At 58.7% G+C, this 13,778-nt stretch overlaps 1 protein-coding gene across 16 annotated transcripts in view; it reads right to left on the bottom strand.

Annotated features, from left to right (window-relative positions):
- The window catches only part of EXD3 (exonuclease 3'-5' domain containing 3), a 293,160-nt gene continuing 279,382 nt past the window's right edge, over positions 1–13,778 (bottom strand). For all 16 annotated transcript variants that reach the window (XM_033003026.2, XM_042786593.1, XM_042786594.1 and 13 more), the window contains 2 exons: positions 9,728–9,821; positions 1–560 (listed from right to left, as the gene is read on the bottom strand). In XM_033003026.2, the coding sequence (XP_032858917.1) occupies positions 226–560; positions 9,728–9,821 (429 nt within the window). In that variant the 3' untranslated portion in view covers positions 1–225. The remainder of the gene's footprint in view (positions 561–9,727; positions 9,822–13,778) is intronic.

Here is a 13,778-nt window from a genome sequence, read left to right as displayed (position 1 = left end):
TTCCCCAGCCACCTCTGATTTAATGATCTCACGGAGGCCATGTATATTTGGGCTGTCGTGAATCATCAGTGCAAATGTGACACTCCCCTCCACGGAATACCCCAAAATGAGAGCCCCCCACTTCCAGCCTTGCCCCGCAAACCCACGGCCCAAAATCTGCTGAGGTTCACCAGGCAGTGCATCCTCTGCTGTCCCCATCCCACCACGGAGCCCCCACGGCCCCTCTCAGCTCAGCTCATAGATGCTCTGCTCATTCCCAGCATCGACAAGAACATCCTGAAACTGGGAAACGACACGTCCAAAATGGGACCCTTCCCAAAACACCTTCCCGCAGCGGGTGCAGCAGTAGAAGTCGGTGAGCTCGGCTTTGTCCAGCACCCCAGGGGGGATGGCAGTGACCTGCAGGACCGTGCCCTCTGCCAGCGCTGCAGGTGCCCCACGCTGCTCCGGCCCCTCCAGCCACTCACTGTGCGGGGTGTAGCCGGGCTGGGCTGTGTCACAAGCTGGCACGGTGGTACCACAGCTCTGGCTGGGCTTCTCCTCACACTGCACCAGGCAGCCTGCGGGGAGAGGAGACAGCAGGTAAACCACCAGCCACTGGTGTGATGAGCGCAGTCTGTGCTCAGCCATGTGAACGACACTTGTGAGGGGCCTGCCATCCCTGCAGGGAGCGCAGGCTCTGCCCTGAATCTCAGGCAGGAGCATCCTGTGAATCTTGGAGAAGGTGGTTAGCAGCATCCACCAGCTGCCTGCCCTGAGCATGGCAGCCATGCAGCCTCCTGCTCCCCAGCAGCTGCCTGGCACCTCCTGCAGCCCCTCTGCCGTGTCCTGCTTCTTCGCAGTGGGGTCTGCTGTGGCCTTGAGAGCTCTTCCAGTCTGGTTAACTGCATCAGTGCTGCTGCCGTGCTGGGTGCAATGGTTTTGCACCCCTGTCGCAGGGTGGGCAAGGCCGGTCTCTGAGATGGGCTGTGCCCTCCCTGCCCTGGGCTACGTTACAGCGCAAGTGAACAGCAAGGGAAGCCCTCACTGCTGCTTGAATTAACCCCCCACCATTAATAGCTGTCTGCACCGCTCGTGACACATGCAACTCTCCTGGCCTGCCCGAGGACGCTGGGCGTTGGGGCATGCATGACATCCACCTCCCATCACATAACCCGGGCAAGGGGCATGGTGGGGCACGGTGTGGGGCTGTGTCCCGTGAGCCCTGGCCCCACCGCGCAGGCGGATTGCTGCCATCTCCCATGAAGTGCCACAAACCCCGTGGCATTTTTGGCAGCTCGGTGCAGGCTCTCACCGCCCGTGGGCAGGGCACGGCGGGTCGCTGGATCCGGGTGGCAGAAGCAGAGGGCTGAGCTGCCTCCCATCCACCAGGCCGCCTGGCAGCCAGGGACACCGGCTGCAGTTATTGCTGTGGGATGACTCATTTTTGGCAGAGGGGGGACTTGTCCTGCCCAGGCATCAATTAAGACAACAAAAGGCATCCTGCATCGCTCCAGTGGCACGTCTAGGGCGTCCAGCCTGCTCCTTTCATGGATCAGAGGGACCCTGGTCAGGAGCCAGCTGTGACGGAGAGGGACACCAGCATTCCCAGTTGGCTCTTCCCTGCATCCCAACGCTGTCAGGCCCTGGAACTTGCTGGTGATTATTGTGGGGGAAAGCAAGACTGATGACAGCGCTGAAATGGCCACCCTGTCCTGGCAGAGCCACCCCACAGACGCCTGGCAGGGCCTGGACCTGCCACCGCACAAGCAGAAAAAGCCACAGCCCGGGAGAGGTGTGGAAGGCTCATCTCACACCAGCCCCTGGTTCAGGGGGGCTTCTTAGAGCTCCCTGAGACCGTCCACACCTCCCCAGAGGAGATGACCAGCCCAAGCTGGTGGAGCACAGTCACTCTCCGTTCCCAGCTGATAAACACCCACACTCAGGGTCAATGTTGTCTGTGGAAATGTTCTTAAGGTGGTTTTGCAGACCAGCCCCAGACCACCACGCAGCCCAGGAGCAGCAGAGGTTTTGGGGTCTGCTGCCACACCATGAGGGGAAGCAGCCCTAAGCCCCGTCCCAGCCACTGCCCAAGAGCTGGGTCACCATCGCTGTGCCCTGAGCAAATGCCTCACAGCCCCACTCGTGGATGTGCCTTTCCTTCATCCTTTGTGTCTGCTTGCGACACCAACATCCATTCTTGGAGGAAAACCAGTGACCTCAATTTCCCATTTTCTCCAGTTTCTGGCATGTGGTGAAGAACCTGGGCTGCCCTCAGAAGATCCCTGAGCTGGTGGGAGCAGGGACATGGAGGAAGAGCCCTGTTCTCAGAGGTTTCTCCAGAACAGAGCCTGTCTGCTGGTAGCAGATCCCCACAGCAGGAGGCAGGGGCTCTGCCCTTGCCCTGTCCCTGCCTCCCTCTGCCCTGTGCTACACAATGGCACAGGGTGGCCTCAGCTCAGGCGTGCAGGGACAGGCTCACTGGGGAGGCCAGGCTGTGGGCTGTACCTCCAAGCACATGAACCACAGACTCCCTCCAAAAACCTGGGCCACCACTTGTTTTTCTTCAGTTTGTAACACATGAACACAAATCTGCCTTCCTCTGCATCTGCCACCAGGACCCCGACAGGAGGGACATCTACCTTGGTTGTGACTTTTAGATGCAGCTGTAATCGAAATGACACTGCCAGCAGCCAGCACTGATGGCCAACATCTTTCCCCACCATGGAGCCTAAAAAATTCCCTGGCCTGACCTTGCAGCACCCCAGCCGTGGCAGTGCCAGGACACAGACGCTCGATGCTCCTGCAGCAATCTCAGGCAATTTGCTCACCCTTCCCACACGCTCCATCAGCTACTGTGCTGCTGGTGGGCAAAGCCAACTGCAGATCTGCATGGGGGTGTGTGAAACATCCAGCTCCCCCAAACACCCCAATCCCACCCCCCTGGGCTCGTGAGAAAAAGGCAGGCAGGGAGGAAAAGTTCATCCCTTAAAAGCCTGGGGAGAGAAAGGCTGTGATGGTCACCCAGTATTTTTGCCTTTTGCTTGCATCAGCCCCCTCCTAATTGTGCTTCTTCAAAGGGTTGAAAATGCTACATCACTTCAAAGTGACCATTTTTGAATGGGAGCTTGTAAAACCCCTTCTCCCCCTCCCACCAAATTCTTTCCAGGGCTTTTGAAGATGCCTGCGCTCCCCTCGCTGCTGTGGTGAAAAGGCCATTGGGCGCCAGACGCAGGTTGCCAGCCAGGCAAGCAGTGAAAACTGCACCAGGAAAAGGTCAGATCCCCCAGAAAAAAAAGGGCTCTCCTTGGGGAAAGGGGGGATTTTCTGAAGGAGGTTTTTTTTCTCCCTTGAGTTGAGGTCAGAGCCCTCCCTGGGGGAGCCGTTGCTCCCGCAGGGTTGCAGCCCAGCTCGCCTGGATGCTGCACACAGCGGAGTTACGCTGGAGACAGAGCAAAAGGCACATGTGGGGTGTGTGGGGCCAAGGGGAGCCAAGCGTGTCCTTCCAGCTCGCCAGGAGTTTTTAAGATCTATGGTTTCCAGAGCTCTGCAAAAGTTCGCACCAAAAGCTGTATTCCCACCGCATCTTTGCGGAAGAGAAATGAAAGTGATTCCTTACCAAATCAATTCGAAACACCTCTTGGGAACTAATAATCCCATTATAAAACATCTTGAAAATAAAAAGCCCTTTTGCCTCTCGCTCACCTCTCCCCCTCTTGCCCGGGTCACCCTGGGGATGACAGACCCTGACAGGGGGCTGAGTCCTGCACCCCCAGCACCCTGGGGTCGAGCACCCGCATGTGTCAGTGCTGCAGAGCAACATGGGCAGCAAGGATCGTCCTCATCTTCCAGTGCTGTCCCTGGCCCAGTAGCCCTGCTCAACACAGAGCTGTCTCCTCTTGTCCTCCCTGTGAGCTGTAGCCATACCCTGCCCCTGCACATGCTGCCCACTCACATCTCCAGCTCCTGCCCACCCCTGGCTCACCCGTGGGAATTAATACCCCATGGGAACAGCACAGACCACTGCTATTCCCACCCATGGACACGGCTCACCTCCCAGTGATTGCTGCCACGTCCAGGGGAAAGGACATGCTGCAGGACCCCAGTTCTGTTATTTCTGCATCAGGTTCCTCCCTGGGCTGAGCAAGGCCACCCCCACAGCAGAGGGATCCCACCTCTGCAGCCCAGGAGATGCATTTGTCACCTCTGCAGCAGCCCTGCTTTGTGCCCAAGCCACTGCCACATGCCCCAGAGCTGGGCTGGCCCCAACGCTTCGTGAAGTGGGGTGCAGCAGGAGCCCTGCCAGCCTGGGAGGGATCCTCTTCCTTCAGCCCCCAGACACCAGCACCAAGACGGTGGGAAGACCCACGCCAAAACCCCATCTCATGCCCTGGGGCACTGCATGGATCCTGGTGCCTGAAAACCAATGGTACCTTCACCCCAGGGGACACAGAACCAGGGGTTTGTGCCCCAAGGGCACAAGAGTATCTGGGGACCCACAGGCGATCACTCAGGTGATGGGCCCACATGAGCCCTGGATGGAAACTATTACAAGAGGGGGGCTGCAGTGGGCAAAGTGACTTGTCCTGAAGACCCCAGAGAAGGCAGGGATGGGACAGGAGCTGCAGCTCTGTGTGCCCCATTGTGAGGTCCTGCTCATGGGGGGCACGGGGCTGAGCCCAGTAGGAGGGAAATGGGACAGGGCATGGGCTGCCTGCAGCGGGCAGGGGGGATGTGCACCCTCCCCTGCCCACAGAGGGGCCCTTAGAGGTGCAGGGGTCATACTAGAAGGCCACTGTGATGATGACACAGGTGACCTGTAATCCCTACAGCCTATTCTGTCAGCTGCAATGCAGGAGTCCTGGGTCAGCATTACTGGGACAGCACTGGGACCCCCTACTGTGGGCCGGGGGGCACAGCAGGGCCTGGGAAGCTGGGACAAAGCAGGATCAGGGCAACCCTCCTTTGAACTTGTGCCTGTTCCCCTTTCCCAGACCACACAGCCCTGATTTGCCTGGAAACAAACTGTCCCCATGCACGTGAGCCCTGGGCACCTTCCTGGTTTCAGTGCTGGGGCACTATCGGGTAATCCAACCTCACCAGGGTGAGCCCGGTACTTGTGCACAAAATCCTGCCCCCCAGGCCCCGTTTCCAGCTCAGGTCCCTCTGTGTCACCTGAACTAAGACCAAGGCCTTGGGGCGAGGAGCCGGGTGCTTGTCCTGGCTGGCTCAGGCGGGGACCTGGCGCTCGCCCCGCGGCTCCGCAGCGGGAACCGCAGCCTCCTGCCGCCTCCCGAGAGGTGCTGGGGTCTGGCAGAGCTTGTGCAAGCTGAGAGCCCTTCTCCCAGCCCGGCAGCCGCACCCAGCTGTCATCGCAACCACACACACAGGAGACTCGTCCGTAATTAGGCAATTAAGGCTGAGGTGTTTTGGAGAAAGCACACATCGTAAAGGCTTTGCACAAGGCTGAAAGCAGACCTGGGAGCATTCTTGGAGTACAAAGGTGCATGGGAAACCTTGCCGCGGTGAGAGATCGAACCCGATAAGAGGAGTTATGAGCCTGAGAAACGCACTCAGTTGCAGCGCACTGAAGATGCCTGGTTATCTTTTCCCTCTCGATAAGGCAGATAAGCAAAGGACAAAGGACTCAGGATTGTGCAACCAGGGATGCAGCAGCCCGGCCATGATCTTAAGACGTTCCCAGGGTGGAGGTGGGAGGATGAGCTCGAGGCAAGAGGCACCTTCGGTTGCTATCATGTCCCCGTGCCGCTGTGGGAGAAAACCCTGCTGGCTCCTGTGCCCAGCGTCGGACAGAAGCACTGAGTGGTTCCTAGATCCTTCTCGGGTAGCATTTGGCACAACACCCCCGTCAGCAGGTACACGCAGAGCTCTGCAAACCCACAGCCATGAAAATGTCACCAGCTTCACAGCCTGCCAGTGGTTTTTCATATGAGCAAATGAAATTCTTCTGAAGAGGGGGAGCTGGCAGAGCGTGACCCAGCTGAGCCCACGGGGTGTTTCTGGCTGATTTCACCACTGCAGCCCCTGGTCCCAGCCCTGTGCTGCAGCACCTTGGTCCCCATCCCTGCCCATTCAGGGACAGATGCGAGCATGCTCCCATTACCCTGCTGCTCCCCAGAAGGAAGGGAGCCTAGATGCATGGGGTTGCCTACTCTGAGGGTGAATGGGGCTGGGGAATCCCTGGGTCCATGGGTGCAGTCCCTTGGGCACCCATCTCCTTGCCTGCAGAAACATCCAGAGCAGCCTGAGACATCTGGGGTGCCTTGGCTTCTCCCGCATGCCTGGTCTGCTGCCAAAGCAGTGAGGATGCATAGGCTGCTCCATGGGTGTGAGAGTACTCCTGGGACAGCACGGGGATCACCCACCCTTCTCACATGGCAATAAGATGAGTGTGAAGCTCACAGCAAAGCCAAATGCTGCAGATCAGGGAAGTATGGCAGGAAAAAAACCCTGCATTCAGCCTTAAGGCTTTGGACACGCATCTGCTGTACATAAGAGCCCCTGGCTAAGGGAAGCAGGGCTCACCAGCCCATGCCCCCAGCCATCTCGGTGAGGTGGCTGCAGAGGAGGGACTTGGCACTGTACTGGTGTCACCCCAGCTTGCAGCCACAGCACAGCCTTCCTCGCACTGTGGTCTTGCAGCTCTTCCTCCTGCCTGCCCATGTGCTGCTGCTGCCGCCTTCCCCCGGGGCTCACGGAGGAGCCAAGGGCCGGAAAAGAAAGAAACCCCAAGTCACTGCTCAGGTCAGAGGGGGCAAGGCAGGTGGCCCAGCCGGGCTGCTCAGAGCCCTGCCAGCTCCACGCCATCCTGCTGCCCAGCGTGGGGACGTCCTGGCTGCTCCTCCAGCCACCCACGGGGCTGCCCGGGGCTTATCCTGCACCGGTGGGATTGGAGGAGGAGATGGATAGTGCAGATCTCGCTGGTCTCGAGTACCGGCTTTGGTGGCTGGTCGGGGAGGATGCTCACCCAGCTTGGGGCTCCCCAGGGTGCTGCGTCAGGCTCCTCCATCACCCCCGGCAGCTGTGCCTGCTCCTTTGCCTCTCTCCAGCACAGAGTGGAGGCTCTGACATGCCTGGTTAGCAGCACCGCCCAAAGAAAAGCACGACCAGTTGTTTTAGTGTTTTGCAAAATGTTTCAAATGGCAAGGGGCGATTTTGTGATTAAAGCAGCCTTTTCTGTTTGGTGAATCCTAACCAGATCAAATGTGCTCCATCCTCACCTTTCCCAGGGACCATATTTCATCTGACAGAGCATCCTCTGAGCACTGGGGGCCCTCTGCCAGCTGGTTTTGCCACACTGACTAAGCAAGAACCTACCCCCCCGCCAGATGAGAGCCTGTGACACATCTCATCCCCGTGGGTCATTTGGGAGCCTGCAAACTGCCAGTGGCCTCCAGCCAGGTCTTGTCTTACGCCACGTGGTTGCCTGCAGCGCTGCTGCCTCTCTCTGCCCCATCCCTTGTCTGCTCCAGGCACCCAAGCTGCCCACTGGGAAAAAGGCAGCATGGGGCAAAGCTGTCCAGGCTTTAAACTATTGCCAGCACTTCCATCAAAGTCCTCATCCAGGGAAAATGTGGCTGTGTCAGGGAAAATGTTCCCTAAAACCTGGGAAAGTCCTAGGTCCAAGTTGGAGTGAGCTATTACAGAATGAATAATTTGCCTTTCGTTTCTTGGAAGCCCTGCCATAAAAAAATCCGGAGCCCAACAGGGCAGCACTGGCCTGAGTTTTGTAGCAAAAACATGAGCAGCCCCGGGCTGCCTGCAGCCAGACCCCGGGACTCGGGAGCACCTGGGCAGCCGCAGGCTGATGTTGAGGGTTGGTCCTGCAGGATCCGTCCCCATCCACAGCTGACAGGTGTCCCAGCACCCGTGGCTCCTGCTACACCTGCCTGCTCCTCCCCGAGGAGGTGAAGCCCCGTGGGAGGAGGCTTCCCCCCTTGCCTGGGAAGCAGGGGCAAGTCAAATGTATTTTCTTGCCAAGCAGCAGCATCTGGCCATGGTCCTGAGGGTTAATCAATGCACAGTGGCATGAATGAGATGACATGGTTGGGCCTGGAGTCATGGAGCAAAGGCTAGTCCCAGTGTGGGTGAGCAGCTGGGGGCTGTGGGTGCTGAGCTCCCCACATCATGTGCTGGGCCACAGGCAGAGCAAGTCCCTGCCACCAGCCCCCTCCAGAAGGAACATGTGAAGGAAATCAGGGAACAACCGAGATTTTCCTTACAAATTCACTTCTCTAGCCGCCCATCCCATGGAAAACCCAGGGTGGTTGGAGCCCCAGGGCACAGAGGACCCCGCTGGCAAGTCCCCAAGGGTCTTCACTGCAGGTTGGGAGCCACCTGCCCAGCTGTGCCCACCTGCCCAGGAATCACAGCTTCTATGTTTATGTCTCCGTTGCAGCAAAACACCGACCCTCTGGAGGATGTTGTGGCACCTTCAGTCCCTGACCGCTCTGTATCAGAGGATGCTGCCCGACAAGTTCATGCCTGACGTGGCTGGCACAGGGCTCCCACCCGGCCCAGCAGACAGGGGACCTTCCCCATGAACCCCCCCAGGGAAACGGCAGACCTATCAAGAGGCTGGATGGCACGATGGGGACACGGGGTGTTGCGGACATGGTGTAAGGGACCAAGGGGGGTCCCTGAAGAGTCTGTGCGGAGAAGTAACAGCAACATGTGAGACCCTCCTCGCTCCATCATCCCCGTCCCAAAGAGGGCAGGGGAAACCGCTCACATGGCTGAACGCAAACCACAGCTTTTCAATTTCCCATACTCTAAAACTGGCTGAACAGGCCTGGCTGGTCACTGGGTACACACACAGCGAGTGCCCTCACCAGAGAAACCACTGGGGAGGGTACCCTGGCCTTTCGGGAAGTGCAGTGCTCCCAGGCTGCTGGCACCATGGGAAAAGCCACCATGTCCCTTGTCCCCAGAGCCACACATGTGGTTCCTATCAAAGCCACAGCCTTTGGGGAGTGCCCGGCAGCCACCATTTCACACTGCTCTCTCCTATCAAGCAGATGGGGAAACTGAGGCACAGCAAGCGATGCACATGACGGCCAACAGCAGAGCCCAGGTTGGGTCGGAGCAGCAAGAGGGGCACATTTCCATCCTGGTGTGCCCGCAGTGGGTGTCACTCACCCCCAAAACACGGCTCCCTGCGGGGGGGTGGGGGCAATTCAGCTCAAGGCAGGGCATGGAGGAGCCTTCCCCTCGCCGAGCCCGCTGGAGCCCTGCCGGGCAGGCGGCACTGACTCACTCCTCCTGCAGCCTGACCTAGTTTAAGAGGCACCGTGCAGGTGAGAAAGGCACCATTAGCAGCACCAGCCAGGAGGCATTTTGCAGCCCAGGCTGAGTCTTCCACATCAGGCAGCGATGGCCTTAGGTTGTCACTTGAGCCACTGCTGGCATGTCACCAAACCATCCCGGGCTGGGCAATCCCATGCACGACCCAGTGCCTTGCAGAGCAGCATGGGGCAGCTGGGGTAGAGGGCTAGGGAGCTGTGCTTGGCGTGCACAAGCTTAACCGGGCACAAAATGGGCTTGGCAGAGCTCTGTGGGTCTGTGCCCAGTGGCAGGTTGGTGGCAGGGAACCACATTCCCACTCTGAGAGACCCCCAGTCCTAGTGGGACAGTCCCACTCTGTCCAGGACAGTGAGTCCCAGGCAGGAGCACCAGGAGAGGGCCAGGCTCGGAGCATGACTCCTGGCCATCCACGCCCACTGCTTACCTGTGCTGCTGTTTCTGGGAGCCTGCCTGCTGCCCTCCACCAGCTGCCTCATCCTCTCCCTCGAGACCTTCAGGTACTTGTCGCAGTTGCACACCTGGAAGAAGAGAGAGGGGGAGGTTGGTGAGATGGCAGCCGTGCTCCTCAGGCGTCTCCTCCCTGCCTGGAGTACACAGGCACCCCCCAGTCACATGCATCATGGCAGGGGGAAACTGGGGTAAGGCCTGTCCCACCAAGGTGGGGTGGCAGAATGGCATCAGGCACAAATTTTGGGGTTCAGGGGCCGCAAGAACCTCCTCTCCAGAGGTACTCCATCTTTACAGTGCGTAGCCACATCTTCATGCCAGGCTGCCAGTACCGCTGTCCGCCCCTGGCAGTCCTACATGATTCCTGGCACTACATGATGCCAGAAAACACCAGCCACCGAGGTTGCCTTAAAACATCAAGCAGACACCCCAAGTTTGAGCTGTGGCTTCAAGATTTGTTTTCTCTTGTCTCATGGGCTGTGGAGTACGGCTGCAGACCTCAAGACATGCTGGAGTCTTGGCTGGCTCCACTTGACCCGGCTCTGCTGCCTCACTGCGAGTGCAGAGTCACATTATCTATCCCACCTTTGGTTTGCCAAAACACACCCAGAGAGGTGTCTGAGGGCCTGCACGTGCCAGGTGCTGGCCCCTAGGGAGCCAAACCCCTCAAGGAGCTCCCCAAACCCCACTGCCAAGGAGCACCCGCAGCCGGGTGCCTCGGGCTGAGCCCAGGGCACAGCCGGCAGCCCAACACGCTCACCCAGAAGTAATTAGCACTAAATCTCCCTGGGACCATCGCAGCCGGCTCCCTGACAGCTTCGCTCTTCTCTCCCCCTCCCTGCTTGGATGGGAGCTGGGTGCTGGGATGTGCCACAACACCTTTCATCAGCTATTTGCTTTTAGGGGCTGTTTTCTGCTTGCGGAGCATTTCAAGCACGCTGCACCCAAGGCAAGCAGGGAGAGAGGTGCATAACTTCACCGACCAGAACAAGTTCCCTGCCTGGGGCTTTGCTCCAAAGCCTGTTGAAACCAGAAAGGTTTTTCCACCTCCTGACTGGGCACCAACATGGGCCTGCGGCAGCTCTGCTGGTTTGTGGCGTGCTAGCTGGGGCGGCGCTGGGTTCACAGCGAGGTGCAACGATGCCCCTTCTTCCCACACAGCTGCCTGAAGGAGGACGGGGGGAGGATGATTTGTTTGAAAATGAGCTCGTCACCATGTCCCAGTTCTGCCCCATAGCAGGAGAAGGTTATTTCCACTGGCAGTCTCCACAAAACCAGCACACACACTCCCCAGCCCAGAGATGATTTGTCCGTATAAGAATGACCAGGCTTGGGTTCCCAAAGCTGCCGCTGCCCCAGCACCGTGGAGCAGCAGCACAGACAGAGATGAACAAGGTGTGATCTTGAAAGCACCCAAATGACATGGAAGCCGCTGCATCACTTTTAAAAGGGAATTTTGCAGCAATCCCCTGATTTGCACAGCAAGCGTCAGACGACTACAACTCCTACTTGTGCAGATGTGAGTCAGACCTCTCCGCACTGCTCCGGGTCACCAGTCCACCCTCTCCTCACTCACACTGAGCTGCAAGTGCTGATGCCACAGGGAGCTGAGCGTGCCCTCCCTGCCCTGAGCAAGGCAAAGCTCCCTCCTCGCTCTCGTGTTCAAACCCAGGTACCCGGGGAAATGAAACGGGGTGAAACCACAGTGAAGCAGAAAGATGATCTTATTTGAGTGAACCTGAATTTCTGCAGAACCAGATGGGCCATTGGGGTTATCTGATCAGAAAGGAGATGCCACTTTGGAGTTCACTGCCAGGCTCACATGAGGGAGGGTGACACTGCAACCTGCGGAGGCCACTTGATACCATCTGATCTGATCTCCTCAGCTGTCTGGACTAATGAGGACTGGAGCTTACTGGCTCCTTTTCATACCTTCACTTCCCCCTCCCCTGGCTCTGCACTGGCTCAGCTGTGCCTGCGGCAGCAGCCCATCATCAGCTGAGCCAGATCCATCCTGAAATGTGTCTGAGAAAAAGCAGCATGAACGGATCCAGGGATGAGCAGGGAAGGAGACAGATGGGACCTTCCTTTTAGGGTGGATGTCACCCACAGCCGTGGAACAGCCCCCAGTGCCACTGCCCAGCAGAGCCATGCTCTGGCCCCTGCCAGCTCTGCTGGTGGTCAGTGCCGATGCTGCAGGACGGGATGGTCCCTGTCAGGATGGTGGGCATCCCAGCCTGCACAGGCTGGAGCTGGAGCCACGGGTGTCACCACCCCGGCAGGCATCCAAAGCCCTTGTGTGGCTCACAGGGTGTCTGCTGGGATCTGTGGGAGCGCAGTGGGCAGGCAGAGGTGATGGGCAGCTCCCAGGGACATGTGCCACGCTCTGCCCGGGCTGGCCCTGACCCCCATGACAGTGACAACAGGGGAGGGGGCTGCACACTGGAGGAGGGTGTTAAGCCTGGCAGTGGGAGAGATGTGGGGTGGCACCTCCTGGGCACAGTGGCAGCGCCAGGGTGTCAGAGGCTCCCAGAGAGGATCCCAAACTACCAGGCCACTAAGCTGCCACCCAGGATGGGTACAGCGGGGGCCCAAGGGGCAAACAAGCACCCTCCTCTCCAGCCCTCCCTGCCATGCACAGACATGCACCTGTGTGAGCACTAGATTGTCTTCCTCCCTCACAAACACCAAATCCACCTTAACGCCCAGCCGTGGCAGTTTGGAAGCACAACAAAGTGTTTGGACAGCTGTGCCAGCGTGCTGGGCACGGCCTCCTGGTCCCACTTGGGTGCATGAAGTGACCTCAGGCAATTTTCTCTGCTTCTCTAAAATTCACCATCATTGTCAACTAGGGGCAATCCATCTCCCTGTGCCAGGTATGCCCCCCACGGCCCGGAGGTAGCCCAGCATTCCCCACTTGCCCGGGGCTGCCAGATGCTTGCTGCAGGGCTCTGTGCCCCACGCCATCTCCCCAGCCTCCAGGCCTTCTCCACCCCCACCTTCCCAAAAACACGGGGCAGGCTCAGAAGCCAGATAAGCCACTTAGCAGCAGCGCCAATTAGCTGTAATAAAAAAATTGCAATTAATTTTTTTTAATGCCTTGCCAAATGAGCCAGAAGAGATGAAGCGAGCAGGGCAGCCTGCCACCTTGATAGGGCTGAGCTGCGTGGTTGCTGTGCAGGGGCTGGTGGTCGCCTTGAGCTCGATGTTCGGCCCCTGCCTGAGGACATGGCTCCCCACAGCCTTCTGTGTCTCAGTTTCACGGTTCAGGGATGTGGAGCAATTTTTTTGTGGGGGTCTTGCTTTTGTTTTAAGGGTAGGGAATAGGGGAGCCTCTCTGCTGGGGAAGCGATGGGTTGTTCCTCCTTGGGAAGGTTTGGTTTCCCCAAATCCATCCTGGTGGGATTAGTGATGGCCCCCACGAAGTGGGGTGGATGTAAGGGTAAGAATCTTCATTGCAGTGAGACAGCAGGAGATGGCAGCACCCCGGAACACTGCCTGAGGGGTGCAACTGCTGCAAGCAGGGGCTACGACTCGACAGCGAAGGGTTCGGTTTCTCCTCCACAACATCTCAGGGTCTCCCCAGCACCTGTGCCTGGCTCGGAGTGGGGGTGGCAGCTTCTACCCTGCATCCCAGCCCTGCCCTGAGGATGATGTGCCAAGCGGGCTGAGCCGCAGGGTCTCTGCTCGCAGCATCCTGCCCGTTCACGTGGCCAGAGTAAGTGCTGGGCCATGAGGGAGAAAAGGGGTGAGTTCAGCTCGTGAGGAGGGGGCCAGAGCTGCCGCTCCTGCAGACCCCATAGCCCTGCCTGGTCCACTGAGACCCGTGTTCCCATGGCACAGCGGGGTGCCCCGGTGCCCCCGAGCGCTGCGGGTCGCAGGGCGGCAGCGGGCACACCTCGGAGGAGGAGCAGCACTGCCTTTCTCACGCTAGGGCAGCCCTTGCCAGCACACGCTTAGTCACTGGTAAATCCCAGCCTAGATCTGCTCTGCCCTCTGTGAAATGGATCTTGGCTGCACCCCCGCTG

The sequence above is a fragment of the Tyto alba genome, unplaced genomic scaffold, assembly GCF_018691265.1.
Source record: "Tyto alba isolate M040663 unplaced genomic scaffold, T.alba_DEE_v4.0 Super-Scaffold_11, whole genome shotgun sequence".
Lineage (NCBI taxonomy): Eukaryota > Metazoa > Chordata > Aves > Strigiformes > Tytonidae > Tyto > Tyto alba.
Note: the sequence above shows the minus strand (reverse complement) of the source record. Positions and strands in the feature narration are given on the sequence as shown.